Genomic DNA, 21,511 nt, shown 5'->3' with positions numbered 1-21,511 from the left:
AAATACTCCAAAAGTATCTGGTGTGAGTAGTGTATATTTATTGCGAGCAGGTTTTTGTTTTTACATTGGGTAACATTGGGCAAAATGGCACATTTAAAAAAAATAAAATAATAAAATAAAATACTTCAAAAGTATCTGGTGTGAGTGTATATTTATTGCGAGCAGGGTTTTGTTTTTACATTGGGTAACCTTTGGCAAAATGGCACATTAAAAAAAAAAGAGGACATATTTTCACGATGCTAACCATCGTGAAAATATGTCTTCTTTTTTTTCTGTGGAAGGTTCTGGTGTTTTTCTCATTTTGTGTCGGCACAGTGTCTGGCGTCCCTTAAAGGGAAAGTGTCGCCGTCTGCTGGCGTGTCGACTGTCGTCCAGGAGAACGTCACCTTCCAACAATGGTTCCAAAACTTCTGGGACCGGATAGACCGGGGTCACCGATGGGCAGCGGCGCTGGCTAACGGCTCTCTTCCCGGTGGGAAGTGAGGTTGTCGGCTAAAAGAGCGAGGTGAGTGACGGCGGGGCAGCCATGTTTGTTTTTTTTCGGCGCGAGCTAATATGCTAACGCCACAGCTGTCCGGATGGATGGAAGCGGTGAGTAATGTCTGACAGTGCCGCCTTTTAACTCCTCCTGGGCCCCGCTGTTCGCTTTATACCGCTGAAACTCGGTGGAGAGCAACATAAAGTAATTAATGTGGTCAACTCGCGTACAATTGAAAAAAAAAACATCCATCCATCTACTACCGCTTATTCCCTTTGGGGCCGCGGGGCGCGCTGGTGCCTAACTCAGCTATAATCGGGCGGAAGGTGGGGTAGACCCTGGACAAGTCACATGGCCAACACAGGTAGACAGACAACATTCACACTCAGATTCACACTAGGGGTGTAACGGTACACCGAAATTTCGGTTCATACTTGATCATTTCGCGATATTGCCATATTTTTGCTGAAAGGATTTAGTAGAGAACATCGACGATAAAGTTCGCAACTTTTGGTCGCTAATTATAAAGCCTTGCCTGTACCGGAAGTAGTAGACGATGAGCGCGTGACGTCACGGGTTGTGGAGCTCCTCCCATCCGCACATTGTTTACAATCATGGCCACCAGCAGCAAGAGCGATTCAGACCGTGAAAGCAACGATTTCCCCATTAATTTGAGCGCGGATGAAAGATTTGTGGATGAGGATAGTGAGAGTGAAGGACTAGAACAAATAAAAAAAAGACTATACAGTGGGAGCGATTTAGAGTTATTGGACACATTTACTAGGATAATTCCGGAAAATCCCTTATCTGCTTATTGTAGGGGTGTAACGGTACACAAACATTTTGGTTCGGTACGTACCTCGGTTCAGAGGTCCATTCTATGTGTCATACATGATCATTTTGCGATATTGCCACATTTTTGCTGAAAGAATTTAGTAGAGAACATCGACGATAAAGTTCGCAACTTTTGGTCGCTAAAAAAAAAGCCTTGCCTCTACCGGAAGTAGCAGACGATATGCGCGTGACGTCACGGGTTGTGGAGCTCCTCCCATCCGCACATTGTTTACAATCATAGCCACCAGCAGAAAAAGAAAGCGACAATTTCCCCATTAATTTGAACGAGGATGAAAGATTCGTGGATGAGGATAGTGAGAGTGAAGGACTAGAAAAAGAACAAAAAAAGACTATACAGTGGGAGCGATTCAGATGTTATTAGACAAATTTACCAGGATAATTTCGGAAAATCCCTTATCTGCTTATTGTAGGGGTGTAACGGTACACAAAAATTTCGGTTCGGTACAAACCTCGATTCAGAGGTCCATTCTATGTGTCATACTTGATCATTTTGCGATATTGCCACATTTTTGCTGAAAGGATTTAGTAGAGAACTCCTCTCTGAGCTGCAACCTTATCGTGGTAGAGGAGTTTGCGTGTCCCAATGATCCTAGGAGCTATGTTGTCCGGGGGCATAAAGCCCCCTGGTAGGGTCTCCCAAGGCAAACAGGTTCTAGGTGAGGGATCAGACAAAGAGCAGCTCGAAGACCTTTATGAAGAAGAAACATCATGGACCCAGATTTCCCTCGCCCGGACGCGGGTCACCGGGGCCCCCCTCTGGAGCCAGGCCCGGAGGTGGGGCACGATGGCGAGCGCCTGGTGGCCGGGCCTGTTCCCATGGGGCCCGGCCGGGCACAGCCCGAAGAGGCGACGTGGGTCACCCCTCCAATGGGCTCACCACCCATAGCAGGGGCCATAGAGGTCGGGTGCATTGTGAGCTGGGCGACAGCCGAAGGCAGGGCACTTGGCGGTCCGATCCTCGGCTACAGAAGCTAGCTCTTGGGACGTGGAACGTCTCGTCACTGGGGGGGAAAGAGCCTGAGCTAGTGCGCGAAGTCGAGAAATTCCGGCTGGATATAGTCGGACTCACTTCGACGCACAGCAAGGGCTCTGGAACCACTTCTCTCGAGAGGGATTGGACCCTCTTCCACTCTGGCGTTGCCGGCAGTGAGAGGCGACGGGCTGGGGTGGCAATTCTTGTTCCCCCCCGGCTCAAAGCCTGTACGTTGGAGTTCAACCCGGTGGACGAAAGGGTAGCCTCCCTCCGCCTTCGGGTGGGGGGACGGGTCCTGACTGTTGTTTGTGCTTATGCATCAAACAGCAGTTCAGAGTACCCACCCTTTTTGGGAACGCTCGAGGGAGTACTGGAAAGTGCTCCCCCGGGTGATTCCCTTGTCCTACTGGGAGACTTCAACGCTCACGTTGGCAACGACAGTGAAACCTGGAGAGGCGTGATTGGGAAGAATGGCCGCCCGGATCTGAACCCGAGTGGTGTTTTGTTATTGGACTTTTGTGCTCGTCACAGTTTGTCCATAACAAACACCATGTTCAAACATAAGGGTGTCCATATGTGCACTTGGCACCAGGACACCCTAGGCCGCAGTTCAATGATCGACTTTGTAGTTGTGTCATCGGATTTGCGGCCTCATGTTATGGACACTCGGGTGAAGAGAGGGGCGGAGCTTTCTACCGATCACCACCTGGTGGTGAGTTGGCTGCGATGGTGGGGGAGGATGCCGGACAAACCTGGGAGGCCCAAACGCATTGTGAGGGTCTGCTGGGAACGTCTGGCAGAGTCTCCTGTCAGACAAAGTTTCAATTCCCACCTCCGGAAGAACTTTGAACATGTCACGAGGGAGGTGCTGGACATTGAGTCCGAGTGGACCATGTTCCGCACCTCTATTGTCGAGGCGGCAGATCGGAGCTGTGGCCGCAAGGTAGTTGGTGCCTGTCGGGGCGGCAATCCTAAAACCCCTTGGTGGACACCAGCGGTGAGGGATGCCGTCAAGCTGAAGAAGGAGTCCTATCGGGTTCTTTTGGCTCATAGGACTCCGGAGGCAGTGGACAGGTACCGACAGGCCAAGCGGTGTGCAGCTTCAGCGGTCGCGGAGGCAAAAACTCGGACATGGGAAGAGTTCGGGGAAGCCATGGAAAACGACTTCCGGACGGCTTCGAAGCGATTCTGGACCACCGTCCGCCGCCTCAGGAAGGGGAAGCAGTGCACTATCAACACCGTGTATGGTGCGGATGGTGTTCTGCTGACCTCGACTGCGGATGTTGTGGATCGGTGGAAGGAATACTTCGAAGACCTCCTCAATCCCACCAACACGTCTTCCTATGAGGAAGCAGTGCCTGGGGAATCTGTGGTGGACTCTCCTATTTCTGGGGCTGAGGTCGCTGAGGTAGTTAAAAAGCTCCTCGGTGGCAAGGCCCCAGGGGTGGACGAGACCCGCCCGGAGTTCCTTAAGGCTCTGGATGCTGTGGGGCTGTCTTGGTTGACAAGACTTTGCAGCATCGCGTGGACATCGGGGGCGGTACCTCTGGATTGGCAGACCGGGGTGGTGGTTCCTCTCTTTAAGAAGGGGGACCGGAGGGTGTGTTCCTACTATCGTGGGATCACACTCCTCAGCCTTCCCGGTAAGGTTTATTCAGGTGTACTGGAGAGGAGGCTACGTCGGATAGTCGAACCTCGGATTCAGGAGGAACAGTGTGGTTTTCGTCCTGGTCGTGGAACTGTGGACCAGCTCTATACTCTCGGCAGGGTTCTTGAGGGTGCATGGGAGTTTGCCCAACCAGTCTACATGTGCTTTGTGGACTTGGAGAAGGCATTCGACCGTGTCCCTCGGGAAGTCCTGTGGGGAGTGCTCAGAGAGTATGGGGTATCGGACTGTCTTATTGTGGCGGTCCGTTCCCTGTACGATCAGTGCCAGAGCTTGGTCCACATTGCCGGCAGTAAGTCGAACACATTTCCAGTGAGGGTTGGACTCCGCCAAGGCTGTCCTTTGTCACCCATTCTGTTCATAACTTTTATGGACAGAATTTCTAGGCGCAGCCAAGGCGTTGAGGGGTTTCGGTTTGGTGGCCACGGGATTAGGTCTCTGCTTTTTGCAGATGATGTAGTCCTGATGGGTTCATCTGACCGGGATCTTCAGCTCTCGCTGGATCGGTTCGCAGCCGAGTGTGAAGCGACCGGAATGAGAATCAGCACCTCCAAGTCCGAGTCCATGGTTCTCGCCCGGAAAAGGGTGGAGGGCCATCTCCGGGTTGGGGAGGAGACCCTGCCCCAAGTGGAGGAGTTCAAGTACCTAGGAGTCTTGTTCACGAGTGAGGGAAGAGTGGATCGTGAGATCGACAGGCGGATCGGTGCGGCGTCTTCAGTAATGCGGACGTTGTACCGGTCCGTTGTGGTGAAGAAGGAGCTGAGCCGGAAGGCAAAGCTCTCAATTTACCGGTCGATCTACGTTCCCATCCTCACCTATGGTCATGAGCTTTGGGTCATGACCGAAAGGATAAGATCATGGGTACAAGCGGCCGAAATGAGTTTCCTCCGCCGTGTGGCGGGTCTCTCCCTTAGAGATAGGGTGAGAAGCTCTGCCATCCGGGAGGAACTCAAAGTAAAGCCGCTGCTCCTTCACATCGAGAGGAGCCAGATGAGGTGGTTCGGGCATCTGGTCAGGATGCCACCCGAACGCCTCCCTAGGGAGGTGTTTGGGGCACGTCCAACCGGTAGGAGGCCACGGGGAAGACCCAGGACACGTTGGGAAGACTATGTCTCCCGGCTGGCCTGGGAACGCCTCGGGATCCCCCGGGAAGAGCTAGACGAAGTGGCTGGGGAGAGGGAAGTCTGGGTTTCCCTGCTTAGGCTGTTGCCCCCGCGACCCGACCTCGGATAAGCGGAAGATGATGGATGGATGGATGGATTTAGTAGAGAACATCGACGATAAAGTTCGCAACTTTTGGTCGCTAAAAAAAGCCTTGCCTGTACCGGAAGTAGCAGACGATATGCGCGTGACGTCACGGGTTGTGGAGCTCCTCCCATCCGCACATTGTTTACAATCATAGCCACCAGCAGCGAGAGCGATTCGGACCAAGAAAGTGACGATTTCCCCATTAAGTTGAGTGAGGATGAAAGATTTGTGGATGAGGATAGTGAGAGTGAAGGATTAGAAGAAGAAAAAAAAAGACAAGGCAGTGGGAGCGATTCAGATGTTATTAGCCACATTTACTAGGATAATTCTGGAAAACCCCTTATCTGCATATTGTGTTACTAGTGTTTTAGTGAGATTATATAGTTGTACCTGAAAGTCAGAGGGGTGTGGCCACGGGTGTGGTGACCGCCAGTGTCTCTGAGGGAAGCCAAGTTTTTCGGCGAGGCAAAAGCCGCCGGTCGGGCCAGGCTGAGCTTTTTTCCCCCCCTCCTCCACGGTGGAAGCATCCCACGTTCAGGGGCAGCCGGTCGGAGGAGGCAAGAGAGTCCGCAGCTGCCTCTTTGACAGGTGCACGAGGAACGACGCAAGCTCCGCTCATGTCTACGGTAAGAGCCGACTTATTACCACAATTTTCTCACCGAAACCTGCCGGTTGACATGTGGTAAAGAACCATGTTCGCTGGACCGCTCTGTTCCATAGTAAAGCTTCACCTTCGGGAATGTAAACAAGGAAACACCGGCTGTGTTTGTGTTGCTAAAGGCAGCACTAATACGCATCTTCCCACCTACATCATTCTTATTTGACGTCTCCATTATTAATTGAACAATTTGCAAAAGATTCAGCAACACACATGTCCAAAATACTGTGTAATTATGCGGTTAAAGCAGACGACTTATAGCTGGGATCGGGCTGGAACAAAATGTCCGCTACAATCCGTGCCGTCACGTGCACACGTCATCATACGCGTCATCATGCCGCAACGTTTTCAACAGGATACTTTGCGCGAAATTTAAAATTGCAATTTAGTAAACTAACCCGGCCGTATTGGCAGGTGTTGCAATGTTAATATTTCATCATTGATATATAAACTATCAGTTGGCCTTTAAAATATTCCTACCAGACTCTGCCTGTTGTCTTCTGGATTATTTGTAACAATAGTTTGACAACTGTGCATCTATTGGGTGACGTTCTTGTGAAGTTCTAGGCAGTGGCATGTCCAGACTATCGAGTTCGAGCCTATTATCAAATCCTATTATCGAACCTATTCCTTATCGAATCTCTTATCGAATCCAGGGTCATACCAAAGACTATAAAAAATGGGACCCATTACCCATACTTTTCACCCCTTCCGAATTTCATTGTTCCTCCCGAAAATCTCCCGAGGCTAGCGTTCTCCTGAATTTCTTCCGATTTCCACCTGGACAACATTATTGGGGGCGTGCCTTGGAAATTCGGGAGAGTGGTTGCCCCGGAAGAGCGGACGTGAGAGCCAGTGCCTTGAAGGCACCCCCTCAATAATGTTGGCCGGGTGGAAATTGGAAGAAATTTATAAAAAAGGGTTGCCCCGAAAAAGTGGACGCTAGAGCCAGTGCCTTAAAGGCACTCCCCCAATAATGTTGTCGAGGTGGAAATCGGGAGAAATTCGGGAAAATGGTTGCCCCGGAAAAGCGGACGCTAGAGCCTGTGCTTTAAGGGCAAGCCCCCAATAATGTTGTCTGGGTGGCAACCGGGATAAATTTGGGAAAATGGTTTTCCCGGAAAAGCGGACGCTAGAGACAGTGCCTTAAAGGCAATAATGTTGTCCGCTTTTCCGGGGCAACCATTCTCCCGAATTTCTCCTGATTTCTATCCGGACAACATTATTGGGGGCGTGCCTTTAAGGCACTGGATGTGGCGTCCGCTTTTCCGCGGCAACCATTCTCCCGAATTTCTCCCAATTTCCACCCGGGCAACATTATTGGAGAGTGTGTCTTTAAGGCACTGGCTCTAGCGCCCGCCTTTCTGGGGCGACCATCCTCCCGATTCCCACCCAGACAACATTATTGGGGGCGTGCCTTAAGGCACTGGCTCTCTCGTCCGCTTCTCAGCCATGTTTGCAGCGTGCCGGCACAGTCACATACAGTAATATATAAGCGGCTTTTACACACACACCTAAGGGAATGCAATTCATACTTGGTCAACAGTCATACAGGTCACACTGAGGGTGGCCGTATAAACAACTTGAACACTGTTACAAATATATGCCACACTGAACCCACACCAAACAAGAATGACAAACACATTTCGGGAAAACACCCGCACTATTACACAACATAAACACAACAGAACAAATACCCAAAACCCCTTGCAGCACTATCTCTTCTGGGGTGCTGCAATTTACACCGCCACCCTCCAAGCCCGCCCACCTCAAATCCCCCCATCTCCCGAATTCGGAGGTCTCAAGGTTGGCAAGTATGCCCATTACCTCCCTGCTTGGCACTCAGCATCAAGGGTTGGAATTGGGGGTTAAAATAAGCAAAAATTATTCCCGGGCGCGGCCACCGCTGCTGCCCATTGCTCCCCTCACCTTCCAAGGGGTGAACAAGGAGATGGGTCAAATGCAGAGGGAAAATTTCACCACACCTAGTGTGTGTGTGTGTGTGTGTGTGACAATCATTGATACTTTAACTTAATAGGTTGTTGTGTGTGCACTGAGTTCCAAAATCCATAGTTGTTATATGACTGGGCTGGCACGCTGTTTATATGGAGGAAAAGCGAACGTGACGGAGGACAGCATGTGGCCGTTAGAGGGTGAAGGTTTCAGGTGAGAGAGGATACTAAAGGTACGACCCCAGTGAGCATATAGTGCTGCTATGTGCGTTGTAAATAACAAAATTGCCAACAAACACTTCACCAACATGGACGAGGTGCCGCTCACTTTCGACATCCCGGTGAAGCACACTGTGAAGAAGAAGGGGACCAGCACGGTAGAGAATCGATACACACAAGAGAAGTCGGCTTTTACTGTTGTGCTAGCTTGCTAAGGTAATGGACAACGAGACTGACTGTGAAAATGAGGAGAGGGAATCTGGCTTGTTTGATGGAGAACTTGCCTAGCTGTTCATTTCGGACACACTTGAGATGAGGACTTTGATGGATTTGTGGATGAGGATTGATAAAAAAAGAATGTGAGTACATTGATAAATACTTCAATAAAGTACAATCCAACTCAGGTTTGCTCCTGCTGCCTTTTTAAAACAGCATCCATGCATGCTAGTGTATGTTTTAAAATACGCTGCACCTTATTTATGCGTTAAATACAGAAATAGCACCCGTAACTCACACGGCACCTTTTTAATACGGTGCGCCCTATGGTCACGAAAATACGGTGTAGTGGCTTTGATAACAGGAACCGTTTTTTTTGCAGGGTTTGGCAGCTGTAGCTACTAGTTGTACGGTATACAGGTCTTGTGAGTGCCTGCCAAAAATAGATTTCCTGTCGTGTGTGTTTGACAGAGACATTTAGGGGCAAGGAGGGTGCTAAATGCAGGGTTTCCCACTCATTGAAGGAGAGGGGGGCAGAGCAGAAAAGAAACAGCAGATCAACTAGTCTAAAAGGGGGTTTATTTAAAGGCTAGAGTATACAAATTAGTTTTAGGATGGGACTTAAATGCTTCTACTGAGGTAGCATCTCTGTTACCGGGAGGGCATTCCAGAGTACTGGAGCCCAAATAGAAAACGCTCTGTAGCCCGCAGACTTTTTTTGGGCTCTAGGAATCACTATATAGGGACGGCGTGGCGCAGTTGGGAGAGTGGCCGTGCGCAGCCCGAGGGTCCCTGGTTCAATCCCCACCTAGTCATGCCTGTTGTGTCCTGAGCAAGACACTTCAACCTTGCTCCTGATGGGTGCTGGTTAGCGCCTTGCATGGCAACTCCCTCCATCAGTGTGTGAATGTGTGTGTGAATGGGTGAATGTGGAAGTAGTGTCAAAGCCATTTATTAAGCCGGAGTTCTTTGAACACAGATTTCTTGCCGGGACATAAGGCACGATACAATCAGCAAGATAGGATGGAGCTAGACCGTGTAGCATTTTATACATAAGTAGTAAAACTTTAAAGTCACATCTTAAGTGCACAGGAAGCCAGTGCAGGTTTGCCAGTATAGGTATATATTTTGTATATATATGTATATAGGTATATTAAGGTATATACAGTATAGGCGTTATATGATCAAACTTTCTTGTTCTTGTCAAAATTCTCGCAGCCGCATTTTGTACTAACTGTACCTTTTAATGCTAGACATAGGGAGACCCGAAAATAACACATTACAGTAATCAACACGAGACGTAACTAACGCGTGAATAATGATCTCAGCGTCGCTAGTGGACAAAATGGAACGAATTTTAGCGATATTACAGAGATGAAAGAAGGCTATTTAGTAACATTTTTGATGTGTGACTGAAACGAGAGAGTTGGGTCGAAGATAATACCCAGATTCTTTACCTAGTCACTTTGTGTAATTGTTTGGTTGTCAAATGTTAAGGTGGTATTAATAAATATGTGTTGTTGTCTAGCAGGACCGATAATCAGCATTTCCGTTTTCTTAGCGTGGAGTGGCAAAAAGTTAGCGGACATCCATTGTTTAATTTTATTAAGACACGCCTCGAGCTGACTACAATCCGGCGTGTTGGTCAGCTTTAGGGGCATGTAGAGTTGGGTGTTCCTCTTGCTTGGCCCAGGTATAAACTGTTTACTTGCCTAACAGAATTACGATTGTGAAGTGTCAAGTGGACACATTTAGAACAGCAGTTTCTTTCATTCAAAAAAACAGCTCATTTTTATACTTGGCAAACTCAGTGATTGATTGATTGAAACGTTTATTAGTAGATTGCACAGTACAGTACGTATTTTGTACAATTGACCACCAAATGGTAACACTTGAATAAGTTTTTCAACTTGTTTAAATCGAAGCCACGTTGATCAATTCATGGTAATCGTCACGCGGGCCTGATAAAACCTGTTCGTACGTTTGACATCCCGGTCGTACACTTTTAAGTGAAGCATCTTTAGCTTTTCCTCGTCCTGCAGGGATGATACTTGTAAGAAACATACTTTGTCGCCATGGAGGCCAGGATTAGTGATTTAAAAGTAGTCAAAACACTGCAGCTTCCTATGTTTTAAAGCACCTTTTGTAGAGCGCTGCTTCAGTGTTTATAGGTTCACATTTATCGTTATTTTTTTTTTGCCAAAATGCGTCTGCTTGTACTTTGTTTTAATATGTTCTATTGACACTAATGTTAAAATGTATCAAAAACACTCATTCCTTCTTTGTTTGGATACATTACATAAGTTTTAGGTGATACTACAAAGCATGTTTTTGAGTGATACTATGAAGCTACTAAATGTTTCGTGTTGTAAAAGCTATCTTGACGGCGTTCCAGGTGTTAATTTGTTGACGTATAATGGTCATTTTCAGAATGGAAAGATGTTTAATTAGATTTATTTGAGTTTTGGTGTGCTTGTCACTTAAATTGTTCATTTGCGACTTTGTGTTCCCCAGATGCAGTCTACCCCCGTCGAGGTGGGCGACAGCTCTGTGCTCCAGGTGTGCTTCCCCAGCACTCAGGCCTCGGTGCTGGACAGCCTGAACCAGCAACGAGAGGACGGCCGGCTCTGTGACCTGGCCATCCACGTCCAGGGTCACGTGTTCAAGGCACACCGCTGCGTCCTGGCCGCCTCCTCGCCATACTTCCATGACCAGGTAGGACCTTTGACTCGGAAGTTGCTAATAAACAAGCGAACAAAGGAGCAGGCATCTGAATGGTCAGGGCAGATTAGCTGTCTTTTGGTTATTAATTTAGGATGTCACAAAACGCTTAAGAGACAGCACTTGTGTGTGAACATAAAATCACAAATTAGGAACATGTCAATATTCTTAAATGAAAGCGAATATGAATACCCTACAATTTTAAGACCAGTTTAAAAACTGCAAGAATTAACATTTTGCACTGTTGGATCTTTAAGGAGAACTGCACTTTTTTTGCTCATCTTTCACAAACCTTATGTAAGACAAGAACACCTCTGTTGTTCTTTTTTTAATGCACTCAAACTCGTAACTAAAAATAAACTAAAAAAAACTGCTGCAGAGAGAGGAAATAGTGGATGAAACAGGAAAAGTCACCTCGACAGTAGGGCTGGGCGATATATTGATATACTCGATATATCGCAGGTTTGTCTCTGTGCGATACAGAAAATGACTAAATCATGATATTCGAGTATACATTCTCACGCAGTTGCTTTTAGCTGCGGGCGTTACTCTGCATGCGTTTCCCACTCCTTGTCTCTCCTCACAGAGACTTAAACAAGTGCACTTCTTACAAACGTCACGTGTGCGACGTCACACGCTCCCGCGGAGCATAGAGGTAGCGACATTGTAATGTTAGCTGTGATGCTAGCGGTGAGTTGCGTGTGATAATACGAGAGAGAGAAGGTGCAAATATGGTAACAAATGGAGGAATAATTAATTCCCAAGAAAAACAGCACGGGATCCATCGCCCGGCGGTGGTTTGGCTTCAAGCGGGAATATGTTCAACATTTATGCGGCAAAAGCGTTGCTACAAAAAGTAGCAGCACTGCTAATATGGCATAATTTGAAAAGTCACCCGCTAGAGCGGGGTTCTGAAACTCACTTCACCTGGGGGCCACTGAATGCAGAGTCTGGGTGAGGCTGGGCCGCAAGAAAAGATTTCCTAAAAAAATGTTTGCATACTCCTCAGCATGGAATATATTTGTATTTAGCCGACGCACGGAGAATAATTTTATTTAAATTAATTTGGGATGTCGCAAAACACACATTATTTCCGCAATGTGTGTTGTTCCGCTTTTCCTCCCTGCAGCAACACGGCGGTCGGCGGATCCTGGAGTGTTATCCGCCGTCACATAGAAATATATGTAGTGTTCGCTGTGTGAGGCAATTCAAATTAAACAATAAAAAAAATTAAAATAACAATTTGAATTGGTCCAGATTATTTGGGACTGTTATTACTGACGGACAGGTGTCGCGGTGTGACTGCAGCCGGGCACGTAAGAAAACCCTCATCTCCATGGCAACGTCTCTGTCACTTTCACTCACTTGCCGCTTTTCCACTAATGCAGGGGCCGCAAAATAACGTGTGTCTGAGACCCCTGCGCTAGAGAATGAAGAGTGCTTGAAACTCCGCTTGTCAACATCTCTAGCCGGTGCCACACCAACAAAATGCCGAAGCAACTATTTCCAGATCAACACCGTATGAAAAAAAAGAGGTCAACAATTGAAGGAGATAACATCCGCAGGAACCTATTATGCAGCTCATTTTAATTTGACAGTTATTGAAATATATTGTGTGACATCATGCACAAAAGTGCACTTAATTTGTTTTTAACTATTCTAGTGGCGTTCTGTACAAAAAGTGCACTTTAATTTAGTTATGTTTTGATATGTCATCTTAGTGACATCATGCACAAAAGTGCACTAATAGCTTTTTTTAAAATGTCTCCGACAATGTTGCGCTTTCTGTTTTGGAAATGACATGAATGTTTGTGCCACTGCTTAATAACTGTTTTATAAATGCAGTTTTGCTAAATTGACTTAGTTGTGATGAAAGTTTAAAATGAGCATATATTAATGCAGTATGAACAAGAATGTTTTAATGTAGACACATAGAATCATCATACTGCTGTGATTATATGCATGAAGTGTTTATTCAAGGCTAAGGCAAAATATCGAGATATATATATATTGTATCGTGACATGGGCTAAAAATATTGAGATATTAAAGAAAAGGCCATATTGCCCAGCACTACTCGACAGTATGGTAATTTATTTTTTTGAAAGGGACCGTAGTCAGACCAATGTGGCCTGTAAATAAAGCAAGACGCTCACCTCCTGCAAGACGGGATTTACTACACCACCTAAGCCGCGCTCACCCTTTAGAGCAGTGGTTCTCAAATGGGGGTACACGTACCCCTAGGGGTACTTGAAGGTATGCCAGGGAGTATGTGAGGTTTTTTAAAAATATTCTAAAAATAGCAATTAACAATTAAAAAATCCTTTATATATATATATCCTTTATAGGGACGGCGTGGCGCAGTGGGAGAGTGGCCATGCGCAACCCGAGGGCCCCTGGTTCAAATCCCACCTAGTACCAACCTCGTCACGTCCGTTGTGTCCTGAGCAAGACACTTCACCCTTGCTCCTGATGGGTGCTGGTTGGCGCCTTGCATGGCAGCTCCCTCCATCAGTGTGTGAATGGGTAAATGTGGAAGTAGTGTCAAAGCGCTTTGAGTACCTTGAAGGTAGAAAAGCACTATACAAGTACAACCCATTTATTTATTTATAAATATTTTATAGAATAATACTTCAACAAAATTACTTCAAGAAAGACCACTACAAATGAGCAATGTTTTGCACTGTTTTACTATTTAATAAATCAGAAACTGATGAGATTGTACTGTATTTTACTTTTTTATCTCTTTTTTTCAACCCAAAATGCTTTGCTCTGATTAGGGGGTACTTGATTTAAAAAATGTTTCACAGGGGGTACATCACTGAAAAAAGGTTGAGAACCACTGCTTTAGAGAGCAGCTGTAACTTCCTGGCACTAAACCTGCAGAAAATAGTTCTTCTCAGGTTTCTTTCTGTTTACATTTTCACACTTTGCACTATTGCATGGGTGTCAAACTCTGGCCCACGGGCCAAATTTGGCCCGCCGTGTAATTTAACGTGGCCCTTGAAGCAATATTAAATTAACATTACAGCTGGCAAGCTGTTATTACACAGCAGCGGTGCCGCTGTAACACCGCAATTTCTCTCACTTGCCAATCTTCCCAAAGTTCAGTGCCCCTCCTGAAAATCCACCCGGACAACACTATTGAGGGCGTGCCTTAAAGGCACTGCCTTTAGCGTTCTCTACAACCTGCCGTCACGTCCGCATTTCCTCCATACAAACAGTGTGCAGACCCACTCGCATAATATTTGCGGCTATTACACACACATAAGTGAATGCAAGCATACTTTGTCAACAGCCATACAGGTCACACTGAGGGTGGCCGTATAGACAACTTTAACACTGTTACAAATATGCGCCCACTGTGAACTCACATCAAACAAGAATGACAAACCCACTGACTGTAACATAACATGAACACAACAGAACAAATACCCAGAACCCCTTGCAGCACTAACTCTTTCGGGATGCTACAATATATTTTGATATTTACCTCAGATGGCTGCAAATAGAAAAGAGGCATTAAATTTGTATTTAAGTTATATTTGATATTCCATTGATATTTTTTAATTATTATTATTATTATTATTTGAAACTAGATTTTGCATGTCACTATAAAGTTACTGTATATAAGCCTTGCTTGTTCGATGTTCAATGCAAAACTTGTTTGGGTCCCTATTAAAAGGTTAATTTGTTCAACCTTGGCCCGCGGCATTGTTCAGTTTTAAATTTTGGCCCACTCTGTATTTGAGTTTGACACCCCTGCACTATTGTATTACACTTTATTAAGCATTTCTTACATATTCCTCATTTTTGCATCTCCACTTTAAGAGGTTATTGGGAAAAGTTTAAAGTGAGTTTACTAATTTGTTTACATTAATTGAGTGTTTTCCATGGTTGTTTTGTCATGCATTTTCCCTTCTGCCTTGATAACCAAGGGGACTATACTTAGAAGAAAGTTACATTTGAAATAAAACATTTATATATATGTGTGTGTGTATATATATATATATATATATATATATATATATATATATATATATATATATATATATATATATATATATATATATATATATATATATATATATATATATATATAATTCTCTCCTGGTCCTTATTTTGGATATGTCATAAATATCAATAATTATAGATACCGACCAATATGAAACCCTTAAATTTTGATACAGTTTTCAGCCATATTGCCCAGCCCTAGTAAATTCTGGATCTTCTGCTACGTCGCTATCTGTGTGTGTGTTTGAAGTTAATTTTGTGCTAATTTGTCTGATTGTCCTTCAAGGTCCTCCTGAAGAACATGTCCACTGTCTCCATCCCGGCAGTGATGGACCCGCTCGCGTTTGAGAGCGTGCTGAGCTGCGCCTACACGGGTCAGCTCCGGATGCTGCGCGAGGACATCGTCAACTACCTGACGGTGGGAAGCGTCCTTCAAATGTGGCACATTGTGGATAAATGCACCGAGCTGCTTAAGGAAGGCAGGGCCGCAGGGGGAGGAGCAAGCGGAGGTGGCGCTGTCCCACAAGCCTCTGGAGGCGGAGTCTCTGCTATCGTAGGTTACTGCAACAGCAACGGGGTTGCGGGTGGAAGCGATGACAGCCATGGCCGGGATCAAGCTCGACTGGCGGCGTCACAAGAGACCTCTCGTGCCTCCCAGCCTCCAAGCCGCCCATCAGTGAGCGAGAGCCAATCTCCCAGCAGCACAAACTACTTCAGCCCCAGGGACGGCGGACCTGTCACGGCTGGAACTTCAGTGGAAGGAGGCATGGCCAGCAACACGCCGAGCTACTGTACTCCATCTGGGGAGGATGCCTTCATGATCGAAGAGGACGAAGAAGATGAGGCATACCACCAAAAAAAGAGAGGAAGAGGAGTGGGCAGCGGATGTAGGAAGAAAACCAACTCTGTGTCGGAGGAGGAAGTCAGCGATGGCTTTGGCGTTTCCTCCTATCAGGTAAGGAAGTGAACAAAAAACTGCAACGGTCACTTTTCCATTTTTTCCACCAAGAAGCTTCCCATACTGCTTTCTATCTCCGCCCATTGTACTTATTACACAAATCGGCTATTTTGGTCTCCTTTAAACGTTTTAGTAAAGCATACAAAGGCTTTTCGTAACCACTCAGCTGTTTTGATTCTGTCTGCTCTCCCGCAAAGGACGAGGAAGACTCGTCGGAGTCGCCGCTGCAGAAACGCCCCGCCTACATCCAGCCAAGCATCATGCCCCGCAAGCAGTGGGTTGTGGTCAAAACGGAACAGGTGGAGGACGACGACCTCATCGTGGTGTCGGGGGAAGAAGGCGGAGGGGAGGAAGAGGACGACGACGAGGAGGACGAGAGGGGAGCGGCGCCGGGCAGGGACAGAGACGGAGGGGACTTCGGCATCTCGCACGTTCGAACTCTGTCTGCCGAGGCGGGAGGCCGAGCCGAGAGCGACATGGACGCGCAGGTGAGCACGTAACTTAACGGCTTAAAACTGTCGTACCAATCCATAAAATAAGAAATCAAACAGAAACGTCGCTAACACCTACCCCATTTAGCATAGCAAAGTATCATCTCTGAATGTGACGAAGCAAAAATAAATGTTTTTATGTGGGCTAACACATCCAAGGCTAAGTGAGAGTTGGAGAATATTTGGCGTCAAAATCCTTGTGCGTAAAAACCAGGCTAATTTTTCAAAGATTCATGATGCATGCAGACTCTATTTGCGCTCGCAATGTGTCTATTTGCCAGTCGGATCAACTTGCGGTACTCAGTTGTAATACACTTTTACGTGGGGGGATTACATTTATATAGCGTTTTTCTGTACATTAGACACTCAAAGCGTGTACGGAGAAGTAAGAACCCATCATTCATTCACTCCATATTCACATTTGGTGGTGGTATGCTACATGCCCTGAGTAGACTGACAGAAGCGTGGCTGCCAGTTTGCTCCTACGGCCTCTCCGACCACCACCAAACATTCATATAGCAGTATGAGTGGCACTGGGAGCAAGGGTGAGGTGTCTTTCCCAAGGACAAAACGGACACTTGTAGCACTAATGACAATATTAAACAAACTGAAGAAGTCTGGAGCTGAAGGCATAGGGGAAGTTTCTTAAGCGCAAAAATTAGGACTCAAGTGGTGAAGCCGTATTTTAAAAAAATTTAATTTTCATTTTATAACAGTTTATTTAGAAAACATATTTTTATATAATTCATTATTAATTTTGTGAGAATGTATTTATTTGTGGGCAGAACGGTGGTACAGGGGTTAGTGCATGTGCCTCACAATACGAAGGTCCTGAGTAGTCCTGGGTTCAATCCCGGGCTCAGGATCCTTCTGTGTGGAGTTTGCATGTTCTCTCCGTGACTGCGTGGGTTCCCTCTGGGTACTCCGGCTCCCTCCCGCCTCCAAAGACATGCACCTGGGGATAGGTTGATTGGCAACACTACATTGGCCCTGCTGTGTGAATGTTGTCTGTCAATCTGTGTTGGCCCTGTGATGAGGTGGCGACTTGTCCAGGGTGTACGCCGCCTTCCGCCCAAATGCAGCTGAGATAGGCTCCAGCACCCCCCGCAACCGCAAAAGGGACAAGCGGTAGAAAATGGATGAATGTATTTATTTTATCACTGCATTATTGTATATAATTTATTTTTCATCAGTTTTTATGAGTCACTTTTTTTGCAATATATTTGAATCAGCCTAACCTAAGCCTTGATCATAATCTTTGTGATAAACACATACTTTCATATCATTTGACACGGTTTATCTTGTTAAATTGTAAGATATAATTATTGAATACTATTAAATTAAGAGTAGGATTACTCATTCCGTGTTCATTTTTTGATTGGGCTCCAATTTCCTCTGTAGTGGAAAGGTTGGGGCCCGAGGTTGAAAAGGTTTTGAATGCCTGGTGTAGAACAAACATATTAAATGTCAATATTCACAACATTGTCTTATTTTGTCTATGTACTGTAATCTTTTCAAAAGAGACACAGTTCGATGGTAAAAGTTCTCTTTGATTTGCTCTGACCAGGAGACAGTTGACGTTTAACGTGACCAATCTGAAGAGGGAAGTACCTGGGTCGTGTATTCAATGCCTGCGGATAAATGCTAAAAGGGTGGAATATCGTGGAGAAAGACACATTGCGAGTGCAAACAGAGTACGCAAACGAACTTAGTCACAGTTTTGACACCCCAAAAATACCCTTTCTCAGAGGCGCCGTCCCATCTCTGTTTACGGCCCTGACACGATCTCGAAGACGTCCCCCATTTTGTTTCCTATGGTTCTTGGCAAACGTTCAATGAACCGTGTGTGTTTTTGTCCAGATGGACTACTGCCAGTCTTCAGAGGACTTCCTGAAGTTCGAAAGCAGTTTATTGGACCCGGCTTTAGCTCATCACCTTCACGAAAACTCTGCAGGTCAGAACCAGAACTCCAACCGTGCAGTTTCTGCGCTGTTGGGCCAGGTTCAGGCTGCGGCCACGGCCCGCGCCCAGCTCTACCCTCTGGACATGCAGGGGAACCAGCTCCTTGTCTACGGACAGACGCCCGGACTCTCAATGGACGCCGCCGCACCGCCTCCTCTGGGCATGGCGGGTGCAATGATGGTCGGCGCCTCCTTCAAAGGGCCCAGTGTGGAGCATGGCCCCGCCCACCTGTCGGCTCAGGGCAGCATGGGAGGCGAGGGCGCAGACGGCAGCGGCGCAAGTATGGGGAAAGTGTTCATGTGTCACTGCGGGAAGACGTTCACGCACAAGAGCATGAGGGACCGCCACATTAATATGCACCTTGACCTGCGACCGTTCCACTGCCCTGTGTGCGCCAAGAAATTCAAGATGAAGCATCACCTCACCGAGCACATGAAGACACACACGGGCCTCAAACCGTACGACTGCGTCGGCTGCGGCAGGAAGTTCATGTGGCGCGACAGCTTCATGAGGCACCGCTCGCACTGCGAACGCCGCGGCGGGCCGAGCCAGGGCTGTGACAGCGGGCTGAGAGGAGGGGGAGACGATGTCTCAGATTTAAATCCCGCCAATCACCTCCTCCCGCCAGGCGAGGGGGGTCTGGGAGGAGGGGGACGAGGAGGCGTGCCCGCCTCTGGGAGTAGCGGCGCCAACATGACGGCCACAGGGGCGCTAGTGGGCGTGTCCTCATCAAGTCATGGGTCCGGGATGTTCGGCGGTCCGGCTTTAGGTCCCACCGTGTGCGAAGTCGACGCCAACGACAGCGTGACTTAACCCAGACTGGACTGACGCAGACTCGTGCAGATGGTCAACCTTTTTCAAATGGACCTTTATGTTGCATATTAGACCACTGGGAAGCTTGAATCTATTGGACACAGTAAAAAAAAAAAAATGGCTGATCTTTGTGATGAACATGATCAACTTTGGAATTTAATTAGCTGGTACGTGCAGCCATTAACAGAATAGTTTATAGAACTGTTTCTTGATAGGTAGATTTCATAGGGCTCAATGATAAACCGCCCCATTTGCTAATGCAAGACTTTTTGTATACAAGCCACGCCCACCAGGCACTCAGGAACAACACTATAAGGCAGTGGTTCTCAACCTTTTTTCAGTGATGTACCCCCTGTGAACATTGTTTTAATTCAAGTACCCCCTAATCAGAGCAAAGCATTTTTGGTTGAAACAAAGATAGTAAAATAGATAAAGAAGTAAAATACAGCACTATGTCATCAGTTTCTGATTTTTTAAATTGTATAACAGTGCAAAATATTGCTCATTTGTAGTGGTCCTTCTTGAACTATTTGGGAAAAAAGATATAAAAATAACTAAAAACTTGTTGAAAAATAAACATGTGATTCAATTATAAATAAAGATTTCTACACAAAAAAGTAATCAACTTAAAGTGCTCTCTTTGGGGATTGTAATAGAAATGCATCTTCACAAAAAAAGGAATCTTAAACATCAATATTTATGGAACATGTCCACAAAAAATCTAGTTGTCAACACTGAATATTGCATTGTTGCATTTCTTTTCACAGTTTATGAACTTACATTCATATTTTGTTGAAGTATTATTCAATAAATATTTTTATAAATGATTTTTGAATTATTGCTATTTTTAGAATATTTAAAAAAAATCTCACGTACCCTTTGGCATACCTTCAAGTACCCTCAGGGGTACGCATACCCCCATTTGAGAACCACTGCTATAAGGAATAGTATGTTTGAATTTAATTGAATCTGTAAAACACTATCTGCTGGATTTGTGTGGTCAAATGTCTGAAATCTTCCATCTTCCCAGTTTTTTAGAATGCAACATGGCAAAAGAAACGAAGGAACGCTGCAGTGTCGTGCTGTGATCTTGTAGTTACGTCTTCATGGCTTTTTAAAACTGTTTGATTTGTGTGTTTTTTTCCCCCCGTATAAAAAAACTTATTGTCGGCACGCAGGTACTTGAATTGAAAAGTGGGAGGTTTTTAGACGTGGAGGCGGTTCTGATGACTCTGCAGAGGTCAGGGTTAATCTGCCCGGCAACATAAAAAAAGACAGCGTTTGTGACTTTGAGAAGACAGATTGGGGAATTAGAGAACTTTTTTTAAGAAATAATGTTGACTACTACTAGTAATACTACTGCTCGATGACTGTAATACTGAGAAGGATTTGAAAGTTTAAGATGCTGCTATAGCATTGAATGTATTTAAAGTCTATATTTGGTCTCCCTGGACAGAAACACCCATGTTCTATGTTAGCACATTCTGAATCCATTCCACGGGTCTTACTTTGCAGCTTGCAGCTCACGCACTGTGTGGACATTTGTGTTTCACCTCCTTGTTTTTATTTAAAAAAATCATATCTGCCTCCAACAACCCTGACTTACTGTGTGAGACAAGTATAATGCATCAGTTTGTTGTTCTCTGCGTGAAAAGTGCAAGTAATTTACACTTTTGACCTCTCCAGATGAACAGGATTCCCATCAAAAACTCGACGACCTCATAGTTCCTTTGACTTTGTTGAAGAAGCGATTTCCCTGTTTAACAAAATGTCTCCGCATTTCTTCCACAGTCCACTGTTGCTGCATCTTTACTGCTGTGCTTCTATTGTTCACCAAAGTAACAATAAATTATTAGGTGCACAAACCATTGTCTTTGGTTACTTTGATGTCATACATATAGTCTTTTTTTTATTGCTTTGTAATCCGCCAAGCTCCAGCTGGGAAGTGATGATTAAAACAGGTCTTCAGATTCAATTAAGCAATGAACTACTGTGTGGTTTAAATCCTAATCTATTTCACCTTCCAAAACCAGCCCAGATTTTAAAGAAAATTATTTTAACCCATATGAAACCATGTTGTCTGTCTATCTGTGTTGGCCATGTGATGAGGTGGCGACTTGTTCAGGGTGTACTTCGCCTTCGCCCGAATGCAGCTGATATAGGCTCCAGCACCCCCCCGCGACCCTGAAAGGGACAAGCGGTAAAAAATGGATGGATGGAAACCATAAAGGTTTATTACATAGCTTTTGAATTGTGTGAACTTAATTTTTCAACATCAAATTAATGCTG

The 21,511-nt window shown here is 45.8% G+C and overlaps 1 protein-coding gene across 1 annotated transcript; it reads left to right on the top strand.

Annotated features, from left to right (window-relative positions):
• The first annotated feature begins 300 nt into the window (after nucleotides 1–300).
• Nucleotides 301–21,088, top strand: zbtb22b (zinc finger and BTB domain containing 22b). Its single transcript, XM_061897263.1, has 5 exons — nucleotides 301–505; nucleotides 10,780–10,980; nucleotides 15,285–15,953; nucleotides 16,154–16,444; nucleotides 18,308–21,088. Exons 2-5 carry the CDS (start codon nucleotides 10,780–10,782, stop codon nucleotides 19,220–19,222), a joined length of 2,076 nt encoding a protein of 691 aa, XP_061753247.1. The 5' UTR covers nucleotides 301–505; the 3' UTR covers nucleotides 19,223–21,088.
• Nucleotides 21,089–21,511: the final 423 nt, after the last annotated feature.

The sequence above is a fragment of the Nerophis ophidion genome, linkage group LG04 (assembly GCF_033978795.1).
Source record: "Nerophis ophidion isolate RoL-2023_Sa linkage group LG04, RoL_Noph_v1.0, whole genome shotgun sequence".
Taxonomy (NCBI): domain Eukaryota; kingdom Metazoa; phylum Chordata; class Actinopteri; order Syngnathiformes; family Syngnathidae; genus Nerophis; species Nerophis ophidion.
This window is presented reverse-complemented; position numbering and strand designations above follow the sequence as displayed.

Bases quoted from the DNA above. Each gene is read 5' to 3' on its own strand.
- zbtb22b (XM_061897263.1), top strand. From the start codon at position 10,780: ATGCAGTCTACCCCCGTCGAGGTGGGCGACAGCTCTGTGCTCCAGGTG. The intron at 15,954-16,153 runs GTAAGGAAGTGA...TCTCCCGCAAAG, and splicing joins TTGGCGTTTCCTCCTATCAG to GACGAGGAAGACTCGTCGGA. The intron at 16,445-18,307 runs GTGAGCACGTAA...GTTTTTGTCCAG, and splicing joins AGAGCGACATGGACGCGCAG to ATGGACTACTGCCAGTCTTC.